Below are 15,931 nucleotides of genomic sequence, written 5' to 3' on the forward strand. Positions count from 1 at the left end.
TATGGCTTGGGGGTAGAAGCTTTTCAGGGACCTGTTAGTTCCAGACTTGCCGTTTGCCGTGTGGTAGCAGAGAGAACAGTCTATGACGTATGGCTGGAGTCTGAACATTTTTGGGGCCTTCCTCTTACACCGCCTGGTATAGAGATCCTGGATGGCAGGGAGCTCGAACCCAGTGATGTACTGGGCCGTACACACTACCCTCTGTGTAGCGCTTTGCGGTCGGACAGTTTCCATACCAAGTGATGATGCAGCAAGTCAAGATGCTCTCAATGGTGCAGCTGTAGAACTTTTGAGGATCTGAGGGCCCATGCCAAATCTCCACCACAGCCCCGTCGATGTGAATGGAAGTTGGCCTGGCCCTCCATTTCCTGTAGTCCACGATCAGCTCGTTTGTTTTGCTGATGTTGGGAGGGAGAGGCTGCCGTCCTGGTACCACATTGCCAGTTCTCTCACCTCCTCCCTATAGGCGGGGTCTCATCGTCGTCGGTGATCAGGCCTACCACCGTGCCGTCGTCAGCTAACTGAATAATGGTGTTGGGAGTTGTGCGCGGCCATTCATTCGGTAATAGACGACATCCGCTGAGAAGGCATTGGCGCCATCAGAAACACTTGGGACACAGAACCCCAGTGTGTAGCAGGAGAACTTATACCTGGACGTTTCTCCGTAGACCCCTCAGGGAGCCGTGGGGTAGGACCTCCGGGAGACTCCATACTCCATCTCTCCAGTCACTGGACCACGCTGCTATGATAAATCACACTGGCTAAAATAAATAAATCAAACCAACCTATTACAGACACAGAACAAGGCTTCTCTGTTCAACCGCTGCAAGTCCCCGCATGCCGGGACAAGATGAAAGGATAATCGCATAGAGGGGAGAAAAGGAGGGAGGGGGGGGTGCAGTTGAGGGATAGAGAAGGGGGTGTATTGCAGGGAGGGGAAGGGGGTGGAACACGGGCTGAGGGAAATGGTGGTGTGTGGATGGGGGAGGGGATTGGGGGGGGGGGGGGGGGGGTGCAATTGACTCTTAAAAACATTAATCACATTCCAGAAGAGCTGGCAGCGAGATACGTTCCATTGGGCTAGTATGAATGGAATGTCCTGCGCTCTGTGAATATACAGATGGGAGAGATAGAGGTGTGTGTTTGTATAAAGAGCACTTAAACTAAACAAGCTGCAGAGCTAGCTCCATAACTTGTAAGAGAGACATAAGCAGCAAGAGGACTCAACCTACAACCTGGGGAAATAAGAGCACTAACTACCGTATATAAAGGAATAGCTTTGGTGGAAACAGACTTGACATGCACTGCGTGTACAAAACATTAGGAACGCCTGCTCTTTCCACAACAGACTGACCAGGTGAAAACTATACAAGGACTGTACATGTGTGCCATTCAGAAGGTGATTGGGCAAGACAAAAGATTTAAGTGCCTTTGAACGGGGTACGGTGGTGTGTGCCAGGCGCACCGGTTTGCCAGTCACGAAGCGATTCGCTGCTGGGTTTTTCATGCTCAACAGTTTCCTGTGTGTGTCAAGAATGGTCCGCCGCCCAAAATGGGGTGCAACTCAATATTAGGAGGGTGTTCCTAATGTTTTGTACTCTGTGTAGACTCGTTTATTATTTCAGTGTGGACTACTGCCATTTCTTCCAGTGCTTTAACAAGGCCAATTACTGATAAATGACCTTCATGTACTTTCCACAAACAGAGTTCGAGTGCGGGAGGAGAGGTTGGGGGTAGAAGTGTTAGCGGAGTGCTAGAAGATTGTGGAGCGCGTGTCGCGCTTGGACGAACGTTCCTGCTGGGGTGAACGCAGCGCCACACTGATATACCCTCCCAGCGCCGCACTGATATACCCTCCCAGCGCCCAGCGCCGCACTGACATACCCTCCCAGCGCCGCACTGACATACCCTCCCAGCGCCGCACTGACATACCCTCCCAGCGCCGCACTGACATACCCTCCCAGCGCCGCACTGACATACCCTCCCAGCGCCGCACTGACATACCCTCCCAGCGCCGCACTGACATACCCTCCCAGCGCCGCACTGATATACCCTCCCAGCGCCGCACTGATATACCCTCCCAGCGCCGCACTGATATACCCTCCCAGCGCCGCACTGATATACCCTCCCAGCGCCGCACTGATATACCCTCCCAGCGCCGCACTGATATACCCTCCCAGCGCCGCACTGATATACCCTCCCAGCGCCGCACTGATATACCCTCCCAGCGCCGCACTGATATACCCTCCCAGCGCCGCACTGATATACCCTCCCGCCGCAGCGCCACACTGATATACCCTCCCAGCGCCACACTGATATACCCTCCCAGCGCCACACTGATATACCCTCCCAGCGCCACACTGATATACCCTCCCAGCGCCACACTGATATACCCTCCCAGCGCCACACTGATATACCCTCCCAGCGCCACACTGATATACCCTCCCAGCGCCACACTGATATACCCTCCCAGCGCCACACTGATATACCCTCCCAGCGCCACACTGATATACCCTCCCAGCGCCACACTGATATACCCTCCCAGCGCCACACTGATATACCCTCCCAGCGTCGCGGGGGACAAACCAAACTGAACACATAGCGCTCGGCACAGGGTATCAGTCTACATTACATTGGTACATCATTTCAATCTGGCGTTAGTTATCGTTTGGAATAAAGTTGTCACCACTACAGGTCTTGAAAAAGCTACACCTGGTTCTCATTTAACAGTGTAGCTGCCCAACTGCTGCTCTAGGATCAGTTTTTGTCTTTTTAGATCATTATGAATAAGATTACATGACAAACAAGTGGGACCTGATCCTAGATCAGCACTCCTGCCCTGAGACACTTGATGAATACGGGGCCCAGGACTGAGAACATCTGACCTAGATGCACAATCCGTCCATAGCGAATCGAACGGCATGTCTCCTCCTGTTCTTGCTAACGTTGCCATAAGCCCAAGACCTAACTGGTATCCGCTGGGGGTTAGTGAGTTCTACCCTGGCTGAAGACCTTACTCGCATGTATGAAGCTAGGACAAGGATATCCATGCATTTTGGATTCGAGATCAATCCAATGCACACCTACACGGTGCACCAGCTCACGAAGCAACCAGCGCCAATAGATGACTGAAACGACGTAATACACAACAAAGAACCATCCCAGTTCACAGTCCCATAAACAAGATGGCGGCCTTTTACTTTTCCAACAGCACAGGAGGTCGCGTCATGAGGGTGATGCGTCTCCAGTACCACACCAAGACGATGAGGATGCTGGGCGTGAGGACGGTCTTCATGGCAAACCACACCTTGGTGAAACCGCCGTTCTGATGGATACCCTGATAGGAGAAGGAAATTAAAAACGTCAGCCAGACTTTCACACGGTTCACCTCAACATCTCGTTCGGCCATTTTGTTTTTTGAAGTATCTCCACACGTGTCCAAGACAAAAACGTAAAGGATATTCAATGATCGCAGATATTTTAGGAATAGCTTTGACTTCATTGAGTCGCTCTTCCAGCACCCACACACACACACACACTACTAACCACCAGACGGATGTCCTTGATCTCCCCGATGCCCACGTTGATCTTATTGCGTTCGCTGACTGGCAGGCGGATGTTGAGCAGGTAGTACTTGTGGGCCACATTGCCCAGTTCCATGAAGGGCAGCAGGTCACACTCGTAGTAGCGACCCTCGTTCTCATACGTCTACAGGGCACAGCGAGAGATGACTTAGACACGTCTGACAGGACACCAACTATACAGGATTTCTTTTAAAACACTCAATTCTATTTAAAATCAGCTGAAACCACAGAACTTTGGGAGACTGATTTAAAACCTGAATGATCACGTGTGGACTAACCAACCAATACTATAATAAAAAAACAGAGCAATCAAGTGATTAAAACCAGTAGCACAAAAAAACTTTTAGGACTGGAAGTGTTTAACCCCAGAGGGAAGGGAACAGTTGGAACACTCCACAGTGTCCTGTGTTTACCTTGGTGGTGGTGAAGTTGCAGCTAAGCTTCCGTCGCTCTATGGAGTGGGCCATCTCTGTCCATTCACTGAGCATGTCATCCCTGTAGGCCACACCTACATCAATGGTGGCCACTGCTCCATCCTCTGTAGGAGGAAGATGTCAATACATCACACTTTAGGGAGATCCTAAAGGTTTACCGACTACCAAATTTTATATAGATGCCCAATTTGTAAGTCGCTCTGGATAAGAGCGTCTGCTAAATGACTTAAATGTAAATGTAAAATGCCAAATAACAGTTGGGGAGACTTCATTATAATGGCATATATATCCTGTTTTTGCTCTACGCGTGTCTTAACAAGCAGGTAAGCATTGAAGTGTGGATTTGCAATGAAAATCAAATTCTCCGCCTGCAATTACCTATTGCGTAACTCAATTTATAGCCATGACAACAATACTTTGGTGTAAACCAGCGGTGACTGGGGTGAAATAAGTCTCGGATGACAGACAGTCACAGCCTTTCGGGAAAAGACCAGAGGAAGCAACGTCTAGAGCTATGAAAAGAATGCATTCAACGCTGTAAATCCACAATCTGGACTGCTACACATACAATCTGTGCTAAGAGCAACACTGGGTCATTTTCATGCCGTCAAATTAGCAGACACTTCATTTGCTTTCACTTAGCATGAAATGCTATTCATTTCCTAGACAATGCATCCACTATAGACGACGAGTGCAACTTTAAACTATTCCAAAGGCTACAACATGTGGTACTGGGCTTATTAAAAGGGATAGATCAGCCCACAAAAAGTTTGTCAGTTAGATTTCAGTTAATATCTTGAAAATGTGTCCTAAAAAAGGTGGCTCATCTGGAGTTTGAGACTGTTTGAGATATGAAAACATTGGAGAAACTTTCAAGGGGTGATCTATCCCTTTAACTTTCAAAGTATGCAGGAAAGAATGCATGTAATGAAAAATACTAACAAGACAGAACAGATTAGAGGTCGGCCGATTAAATCGGAATGGCCGATTAATTAGGGCTGATTTCAAGTTTTCATAACAATCGATAATAGGTATTTCTGGACACCGATTTGCCGATTTTTTTTAATATATTTTTTTACACCTTTATTTAACTAGGCAAGTCAGTTAAAAACACATTCTTATTTTCAATGAAGGCCATGGAACGGTGGGTTAACTGCCTTGTTCAGGGGAAGAACGACATATTTTTTACCTTGTCAGCTCAGGGATTCGTTTTTGCAACCTTTCAGTTACTAGTCCAACAGCTCCAGCTAACCACCTGCCTCTCATTGCACTCCAGGAGGAGCCTGCGTGGCAGGCTGACTACCTGTTACGCAAGGGCAGCAACGAGCCAAGTTAAGTTGCTAGCTAGCATTAAACTTATCTTATAAAAAACAAATTAGTCCTAACATAATCACTAGTTAACTACACATGGTTGATGATATTACTAGTTTATATAGCTTGTCCTGCGTTGCATATAATCGATGCGGTGCCTGTTCATTTCTCATTGAATCACAGCCTACTTGAACAAATGGGTGATGATTTAACAAGCACATTTGCGAAAAAAAAGCACTGTCGTTGCACCAATGTACCGAACCATAAACATCAACAACTTTCTTTAAAATCAATGCACAAGTATATATTTTTAAACCTGAATATTTAGTTAATATTGTCTGCTAACATGAATTTCTTACAACTAGGGAAATTGTCACTTCTCTTGCGTTCCGTGCAAGCAGTACATGCAGCAGTTTGGGCCGCCTGGCTCATTGCGAACTGTGTGAAGTCCATTTATTCCTAACAAAGGCCGTAATTAATTTGCCAGAAATGTACATAATTATGACATAACATTGAAGTTTGTGCAATGTAACAGGAATATTAAGATTTATGGATGCCATCCATTAGATAAAATACAGAACGGTTCCGCATTTCACTGAAAGAACAAACATTTTGATTTAGAAATTATAGTTTCCGGATTTTACCATTTTAATGACCAAAGGCTCATATTTCTGTGTGTTATTATGTTATAATTAAGTCTATGATTTGATAGAGCAGTCTGACTGAGCGATGGTAGGCACCAGCAGGCTCTTATCAATGCACAAACCGCACAAAAGTGCTGTTTGAAATGAATGCTTGACTTCAAGCCTATCAACTCCTGAGATTAGGCTGGTGTAACCGATGTAAAATGGCTAGCTAGTTAGCGGGATGCGCGCTGATAGCTTTTCAAACGTCACTCCCTCTGAGACTTGGAGTAGTTGTCCCCCTTGCATTTGCATACATTCTACGGGTAACGCCCACTACCCTGGCATTACAAGCGCCATGCTCTACCAATTGAGCTGGCTGTTGTCAATGTGTTCCTGGTTCGAGCCCAGGAGGGGAGGGACGGAAGCCATACTGTTACACTGGCAATACTAAAGTGCCTATAAGAACATCCAATAGTCAAAAGTATATGAAATACAAAATGGTATAGAGAGAAATAGTCCTATAAACCTAAAACTTGTTACCTGGGAATATTGAAGACTCATGTTAAAAAGAACCACCAACTTTCAAATGTTCTCGTGTTCTGAGCAAGGAACTGAAACGTTAGCTTTCTTACATGGCACATATTGCACTTTTACTTTCTTCTCCAACACTTTGTTTTTGCATTATTTAAACCAAATTGAACACGTTTCATTATTTATTTGAGGCTAAATAGATTTTATTGAGTTATTATATTAAGTTCAAATAAGTGTTCATTCAGTATTGTTGTAATTGTCATTATTACAAATAAATAAATAATCGGCCTCATTAGTCGGTATCAGCTTTTTTTGGTCCTCCAATAATCAGTATCGGCATTGAAAAATCATAAATCTGTCAACCTCTAGAACAGATGCACCAAAATCTCACATCGGCGTGCCATGTTGATCCCAAAATAGTCCAAGGATGATTAATGATCCAAAACATTTCCCTGTTGAGGGGCTTAAAGATAGTTTACGTAAGGCCTTCAGTTCAGTCTCCTATACAGTTGGTAATGATACAATATTACTGACTTGAAGGTGCAAAACGTTGAGCTGAACCTGGTTTTGTGTAGCTCAGTTGGTAGAGCATGGCGCTTGTAACACCAGGGTAGTGGGTTCAATCCCCGGGACCACCCATACGTAGAATGTATGCACACATGACTGTTAGTCGCTTTGGATAAAAGAGTCTGCTAAATGGCATATATTATATTATTATAAGTGCCTAGAGAAACAAAATGGCCGTCGGAATGCCAACACAGGCTTTAGATCTGTGCTTCACCCTTCCAAAGAGACTCATGTGGTTATGAAACAAGTTGGAGAGCCCTGAAAGAAACCCGGTGCCCTGACCGGGAGAGGGGGAAGAGAGGGAGGAGTTATTGGCAGTCCGCTCTCCTCTACTGTCTCCATATACCCCTCTTTCCCACCCCTCAAGTGAACACCGCCAAATATCCTGAATGTCAGCTTACCGCACACAAACATTCCACCCTAGTGCACTGCCCATCGCCACTAAGCCTTCTCAACAGCTGTGTTATTGCTGGACCCCTGCCAGGGGTGGCTGTTGCCTGGGTGGAGTGGGGAGGGGGAGAAAGAAAAGGGGACAATTCATCTCAGGGACCAACCTTCGGCATGGTAAATGTCTAAAGAAAGTGGTTCTGGTTGAGTTATAGACAGGCCGACGCCATTTTGACACACGCAGGGTTCTGGTTTTCATTGCTTACCTCTCAGAGAGATTTGGATGCCGTGAGAAAGTAAATCACGAAGAGCTCAATGTCAATAGCTTTGCTGGAAGTTCTATTCTTTGAACAAACTGTTTGCAGAGACGAGCCACAAATGAAGAACATTCCGGCCTGAGACCATCTGACCTCTGTTGAGACCAAAATGAGACCTAAGAGCTCAGCAAGCTAATGTGGTCTTGAGTGGCAAGGACAACCTGGATTTGATTTGCGATCGGTTACATTACAGCTACACGTTTCAGCACTGAAGCTGAATGCGTCGTTTTATATGCAGCCGCATGCTATTTCTGTGCATGGCGACTCTTAAATTTGTATTTATTTTTAAAGCACAGGCAATCTGTCCATTTCTCCTCTGTGGCTCGGTCATAGACAGCTGTTGACATCAGGGTGATCCTCAGGCCCCCACACAGTAAAACCTCTGGCAGGGGATCAGAGGCAGTCTGCCCAGGCGGATTAGCGTGGGGCGGACAACCGTCCCAGAATTCTTGGACGGGGTATTGAAATCGATGAGTAGTCTGGCAGCACAAGCTGTAAACAAACGCCCTGCCTGGGACTGGAGGTTTTTTGTTTTTTAAATGACTCGACATCTTGAGGAGTAACAGTACATACTGAAACACAGCTACAGTTCAAATTGGAGTACACAGTTCAACCTAGAGTCAAACAAGATCAAACTTTACTTTTAGCTTTTCTATTGTGGTAAAAATGCAGTGCGTCACTGCTCTAAACTATACTTTGCAATGCATCTTTGGTGAGAGGAGGATGTTACGGAGTGCCTCGTGCCCTACTGTACATGCCGTGCAGTCCATGCTGTAGGTCATCCTGCAAGACATCTGTAACAACATAAGAAGTTGGTCCCCATCTCTGCCCCCGTCACTTTCCCAGGCCGGCACGCCAACCCCCCCTTCGTTAGTCCTCCGTCATCCCTCGAATCCCTTCTTTCACAGCCCCAGACCAGGCGCAGCTCCGATTCCCGCCCTGTCAGTGGCCTCTCCTTAACAACCAGAGATATTCCACTTGCCGTCAAGGAAGTCGAGGAAGGGAGCTCAAGCTTCCATATGACCCTTAATGCCAGATCAGAAGACTGTTGCCATGTCTGACTCTTTGTCTGAATGTAATAACTGTGCACACTTCAAAACAAACCCTCATCCCTACACCTGGGCTCTTCTGGGAGAAAGGGACTGGAATTGGTGTAAGAAAGATGGTGACATTTTCCTATGTCTATTGCCATATTGTAATGGGTGTACAGGAAGTACATTGGGTTCTGATTGAAATTGGGGACAGATCTGAAGGGTACCATGTTCAGATAAGGACCATGGCAAACCCTTCCTTGGTCTGAACATAAAGGAATATTAAGAGATACAGGGAGATGTGGGATGTCTGCTTTGATGATGTAGCTTTTATCAGATCAGGTGACAGTTAATTGAGCAAACACATGCTGCCAAAAATGACTCAATATTTCAAGAGCTTTTATTTTCTAATTTTACACTGACCTCAAGGATACACTACCCTGCAATGGAAAGTGAGAAATTCCCCCCCAACACTCCAAGTGATGTACCAAATACCATGTTACAATTCATCGTAGGGATAAGCAAAGCGAAGGGGTGAAAAATGTGCACAGCAAAGTGTTATTCCACTCCATAATAGGAAATTGCAAAGCTATCAGTGTCCAATTTGAAACAGCCCACCACAGTTCGAGCAGCCCCCAGCTACCTGTTCTATAGAGACTATAAGCCACTGACATGGAGCCCTGAGGCTTGTATCGCTATGGAGAACCAGCAGCATATCCATCATTGTTAGGCCTTTCTCTCAGTGCGAGGAAAATCCAATCTACCGAGAGAAGAGAAAAGGCACATTCCTCTGGGTGCTCATGCATTCGTCACAATAAACAGGACAGAAGCAGGCGATACTCTGAGGTGACAGGGGGGACACTAATATTAACAGCATCTACATACACACACACATCTGAATACTTTATCAATTGGATCCACAAGGAGCGTAAGGGCTAGCAACCAAAACAGGTCAATAAATTACATTAAAAGGGCAAAGCACCCAAATATTTTAGCGGTAATACAGATGCTTGTACGTGTGAATCGTCATGAATCACTGACACAACAAAGACATACCAGACAGAGAGACAGACAATTAACATCCTAAAGAAAAACACAATTGACAGAAACACAGACACAACATATCCCCCCCCCCCCCCAGACACAACATAACACAAAAAGAGACAACGATCAAAGATAAGAATGACTTGACAATAAAATAACACACAGTCAAAAAAAAATGAAAGAAAATCAACACCAATCACATTGAGTCTGCAGTTTCCCCTTACCTATCTGGTTGTACATTTTGAAGGCGATGTCAAACTGCAAGATGACCAGCATGAACTGGAACCAGGGGCTCATCTCCTTGTTGGGCAGGGGGATGTGGACGGCAAAACGATGTTGTTGGCCTCGATCTTCTTGGACATAGCCTCATCAAAGTCCTGGATCTTGTCGCACTGGTTAGGGCCCCAGGGCATGAACCACCTGCCACTCTGGTGACGTTTGACCGCGTCCACACATTTGGTAGCCAGGTAGTGGACTGCCGTGGTGGGGCCGGGAGCTACAGGGAGAGGGGAGTTGCTAGGTTACTGCCCGATCACTATGGTGGTTGACCTAGGTCCATAAGATGTCCTAGTCATCTGTCCTGAGGATGAGACCTTTTGTGGAGAAATAAAAAAAAATGGTAATTCTCATCTAATACTATGTTTGATGGTATAAGCTATAGAAAAACCTGAATAAGCGTTTTGGGGGAATTTTTCTTTGCGGACCACACTGGCAATTTTGTTTAGGTTCTCATTTCATTGCTTGGCTCCCGAGTGGCGCATCAGTCTAAGGCACTGCATCTCAGTGCTAGAGGCGTCACTGCAGACCCTGGTTCAATTCCAGGCTGTATCACAGCCGGCCGTGATTGGAAGTCCCATAGGGCAGTGCACAATTGGCCCAGCGGGTATGGCCGTCATTGTAAATATGAATTTGTTCTTAAGCGACTTGCCTAGTTAAATAAAAGGTTTAAAAAATATATATATATGCTGTATGTGTATTGTGTAACTTTTTATTATTGTGCTGAAATATAAAGCCCATGTGCAATCATCGGGGGAAAAAAATGTAAAAGCCTATTATATTCTTCAATTACAGAAAGCACTAGAAATAATTAATTCACAGTTAGGCTAATGGTGAGGTTTTAAACATTAATACATTTCCAAACTCATAATCAAAGCGTTGTTCCGGAGTTTAACTTGTGTCAGACGGCTACCAAGCTCAACAAAGTACGCACACGCGAAGAAGTTGAGTTTAAGATCAAACCGAGCCAAATCCTGGTGAAACAAAGTGACAATTCATTCTAACCATGTTGACAGAACACCCTGTGGTAAAGGCCCAATCCCTTTAAAAGGTGGCTCCCGGGAAAGCCCCCAGCACTCAAGTCATAATACTGTATCCGTATAGAGATTCATGAGCCAAATGAGGTTGGCCACTCTCTCATAGGATTTCACTAGTCGTTGGGAAAGGTCCTAAACATTAGCATTAGAAAGCGGAGGATATGGTTGAAGTAAAAAAAAAACACAAAAAACACATGAACTGTGCCGTGATAGAGCAAGGAGGCTTGAGGGATGAAAGACGGAATAGGTTTGAGGACTAGAAAAGGGTATCATCGACCGGGTCAGAAAAGGTGTCGGAGGTGTGATTAAGCAGTGGTTAAGACCCTCTTGGTCACTAAGGGGACCGTAGGTCCATAAAAAGGACCAGGGTGTATTGATAATAGGTATCAACAAGAGCCAGACCCTTAGGGCCAGATACAGACATTAGCCATGAACAAAATGACTTCTAAACTCTACCATGTATACATCAGTGAGGTATACATCAGTGAGGTATACATCAGTGAGTAATACATCAGTGAGTAATACATCAGTGAGTAATACATCAGTGAGGTATACATCAGTGAGGTATACATCAGTGAGGTATACATCAGTGAGTAATACATCAGTGAGTAATACATCAGTGAGTAATACATCAGTGAGGTATACATCAGTGAGGTATACATCAGTGAGGTATACATCAGTGAGGTATACATCAGTGAGTATACATCAGTGAGGTATACATCAGTGAGGTATACATCAGTGAGGTATACATCAGTGAGTATACATCAGTGAGTAATACATCAGTGAGTAATACATCAGTGAGTAATACATCAGTGAGTAATACATCAGTGAGGTATACATCAGTGAGTAATACATCAGTGAGTAATACATCAGTGAGGTATACATCAGTGAGGTATACATCAGTGAGTATACATCAGTGAGTATACATCAGTGAGTAATACATCAGTGAGGTATACATCAGTGAGGTATACATCAGTGAGTAATACATCAGTGAGGTATACATCAGTGAGGTATACATCAGTGAGTATACATCAGTGAGTAATACATCAGTGAGGTATACATCAGTGAGTATACATCAGTGAGTAATACATCAGTGAGGTATACATCAGTGAGTATACATCAGTGAGTATACATCAGTGAGTATACATCAGTGAGTATACATCAGTGAGTATACATCAGTGAGGTATACATCAGTGAGTAATACATCAGTGAGGTATACATCAGTGAGTATACATCAGTGAGTATACATCAGTGAGTATACATCAGTGAGTATACATCAGTGAGTATACATCAGTGAGTATACATCAGTGAGTATACATCAGTGAGGTATACATCAGTGAGTAATACATCAGTGAGGTATACATCAGTGAGTATACATCAGTGAGTATACATCAGTGAGTATACATCAGTGAGTATACATCAGTGAGTATACATCAGTGAGTATACATCAGTGAGTATACATCAGTGAGTATACATCAGTGAGTATACATCAGTGAGTATACATCAGTGAGTAATACATCAGTGAGTATACATCAGTGAGTATACATCAGTGAGTATACATCAGTGAGTATACATCAGTGAGTATACATCAGTGAGTATACATCAGTGCCACTATAATTCACTTTAAAACCTGCTCAAAGTGAAGGAATACGGGACACCTGCAATGCACCGAGTTTGCAGGAGTTACTTCAGTTCTAAAATCTCATATACTCTTGATAACTTATCCTGCTAAAACAAGGAAACGCGTCTGATTACAATGCCATGGTCGGTGCTGATCGCCCCTACTTAACACTGTGGATAGTCCATTTTTAGTTGCTCTACAGACTCGAGTGACATTTCAACTTACCATCTACCAACCCTAACCCTTATTCTAAACCTAACGCTAACCCTAAGCGTAACCTTAGCAACCAACTTTGCTTATCAACAGATAGTTTGACCATGTAGAGCATCTACAGATGGACTATCCAAATCAAGTGTGACCGGTCTCGATTACTAGCAGACGTTGAGCCCATTTACTCTCAATAGGGTAAAAGACAAAAACATAAACACAGCATAAAATCACCCTTGAGGCTGGGCCTTTGGCACCCCCCTCAGAAGTAATCCAAGGCCATCTTGAGAAGAGTATCAACTACACTCGCAGAGAGAGAGAGAGAGAGAGAGAGAGAGAGAGAGAGAGAGAGAGAGAGAGAGAGAGAGAGAGAGAGAGAGAGAGAGAGAGAGAGAGAGAGAGAGAGAGAGAGAGAGAGAGAGAGAGAGAGATGTCTTCTTAGCTAGGTGCGCCAATGTCGCCTCACAATGGACTTGGGCCTACTCGGGAACAAGCACAGACACGCCAAATTGAATTAAACCAGCTCCACGGAACCCTCAGAGTTCAATTATCCTGGCACCCTGAGAATCTGGGAGCACACGGCTCCTCCAGTCTCCACCCCAGTGTGTCCGCAATAATGGCCGCCTCTCAGCCCAGTGACCTCACGCTGTGTTGGAATTGTCCAATAACAGGGGGAGACGAACGCCTTTCTACTCAATTACCCTGGCTGGCCCCGGCCACCGGGCAAATACAAAAGGCATCCGGCTTCATTAAAACTATCTTGGGCAGGAGTAGCCCAAACAAGCTCATTTATCAGCAGCCACCCAGCTCTAGAGAGGAGAGGAGACAGACTGGCTGACTGGAGTGTTTTGCCAAAACTAACCAGAGATTGGGATCTGTAACAACAAGCCTCATAGGACTCAACTACTGAGGCATTGAGTTTGTGGCAGTTTGTATGAGTATGTATGTGCGTGAGTGTGTGTGTGTGTCAGTGGGGAGCAGAGTCATGCAAATGGCACAGGCAGAAGTCAAAATATGCAATGCTGAGAGGGGTTTGTGATTTATGGAGAGAGGGAGATGCAAGGGGGAAATAAAGGGATGGTGCCTGCCTGGGGCTACGGAGCAGACATACATAATGAGAGGAAGGTGGAGAGAAGTGGGGCAGACAACATTCTGTGCTGGATCGGAGTTAAGTTATACACACCAATTCCTATGGTGTTTTACAGTCAAATATGTCATTCTTCAAGAGAAAACAAAACTATGCAAATTAAAAGTGAATTCACTCAACACTTTACAATAACGGTATTATTAAATATAGGAAAGGTGCTTTGTATTAGTAAATGCAAATACAGAGGGGAAATATTGAGTTGGAGGCAGACGAATACCACCAGTAAGTTATTTTTCTTGCAACTTATCAAAAATTGATACGTTTGATACAATGCAACTTCGTTAAAGGCTACATTGTTAGTAGTTACATAGACAACACTTTCACATGACAAATCGCATCAGTGATAGACTAAATAATTAAATTGTTTTCATTATTTGATAGGCCTTACATAGAATACTCAATGTACTCGACAAATAGTGGACATTCAACCGCCGATGTCGAATAACAAAGCCAGAGGTTGCAACAGGAGAGAGAACAATTGGGAAAACCATGCTTACCAATCAAACCACCGACCATAAAAGAAAACGCTTGGAACAAAAGCAGAATCACTCCCACGATCACCAACTTTTTGGTGCTCATGTTTTCAATAATTGCCCCGGCCATCTTAAAAAAAAAGTTGTTGAAAACTACGCCGGGTGAGGAAAAATAAGGTGAGTCGGGACGAAAGTCACCGCATCTAGTTAGCACTCTAGATGCCGAGATTGAGGAGGCACCAGCACTGCCTCGCTTGAAAATCAACTTCGAAGGAGGACTGTAAAGGAAGAAAAAAGGTGAATCACATGACGGAATAGCACGCCTGCCTGTCCCTTTTCTCGAACACTACACTGCAGGAATATATGTGGAGCGCCGCAGCGTAGCAATAGTGGTTCGTAATGCCAGGTTGCTTTTGTCCGAATAATAACATAACAGCCTCTATTATACCAGCCAAGGGCTATGCAAAGGAACGTTTTCAGTGAAGCTTGATGTGTTTTGGTCTTGACGTGATTTTCCCCTCATTGCCAATGTTAAAAACTCTTATCAGTCCCATAAATGTCCGAAGTCTGAATATTTGTGATATTTATGGATGAGCCTATACAAAAAAAGTATCATATCACGCATCTTTAGAGAAATTCATGTGTGAAGATTTCATGCAAATTATTGAATTGAAAGTTATGAACTCCTTATGCAAATATTAAAGCTTATGCACACTTTAGCTTACTGTTTTGTTCCACCTATAAGTCACTTATCTTTTTTTTTTAGATAGTGTTGGAGGGAGGCGAGCTTCAAGGAGTGGGCGTATTTGTCACGCGCGCAAGCGGTTACAGGACAAATGTCACTTTACTTGGTGACAAGAGAAGGAGTCCAAGGCCTAGCTACAGAAGCTTACACCTGTGGTAGAAGACAGTATTTTTTATTTAACTAGGCAAGCCAGTTAAGAACCAATTTTGATTTTAAATTGATAGCCTACCACGGCCAAACCCTCCCCTAACCCGGACGATGCTGGGCCATTAGTGATACAGCCCAGGATCGAACCGGCGTATGTAGCGACACCTCTTGCATTGAGATGCTGTGCCACTTGGGAGCCAGACTACCTGAGTCCCAATTAATGACCTTGGTGTATCCTACTGAAGATTAAAAGCCTAGCTACAATATCAAACACTTAGATGAGGCCTAACCAAAAGCTTTCAACCTATTAAAAGGCACTCAGCATATTTATTTTACCAGAATGCCTTACCTACACAGGCCTGCCATGTGGGTCACTCACTCACACATATATATATATAGGCCTACTCTATAGGCTTATTCCTCTCTTGCAGAAAAACAGAAAGCTT

General features: G+C 44.6%; 1 protein-coding gene across 1 annotated transcript in view; it reads right to left on the minus strand.

Annotated features, from left to right (window-relative positions):
• The window catches only part of LOC124009305 (protein wntless homolog), a 29,009-nt gene extending 13,997 nt beyond the window's left edge, over positions 1-15,012 (minus strand). The window contains 6 exon segments of the mRNA XM_046320969.1: positions 3,201-3,337; positions 3,547-3,708; positions 3,998-4,122; positions 10,057-10,164; positions 10,167-10,328; positions 14,618-15,012. Of these exon segments, the coding sequence (XP_046176925.1) occupies positions 3,201-3,337; positions 3,547-3,708; positions 3,998-4,122; positions 10,057-10,164; positions 10,167-10,328; positions 14,618-14,723 (800 nt within the window). The 5' untranslated portion in view covers positions 14,724-15,012.
• Positions 15,013-15,931: the final 919 nt, after the last annotated feature.

Source organism: Oncorhynchus gorbuscha, linkage group LG22 (genome assembly GCF_021184085.1).
Source record: "Oncorhynchus gorbuscha isolate QuinsamMale2020 ecotype Even-year linkage group LG22, OgorEven_v1.0, whole genome shotgun sequence".
In the NCBI taxonomy this organism is placed as follows: domain Eukaryota; kingdom Metazoa; phylum Chordata; class Actinopteri; order Salmoniformes; family Salmonidae; genus Oncorhynchus; species Oncorhynchus gorbuscha.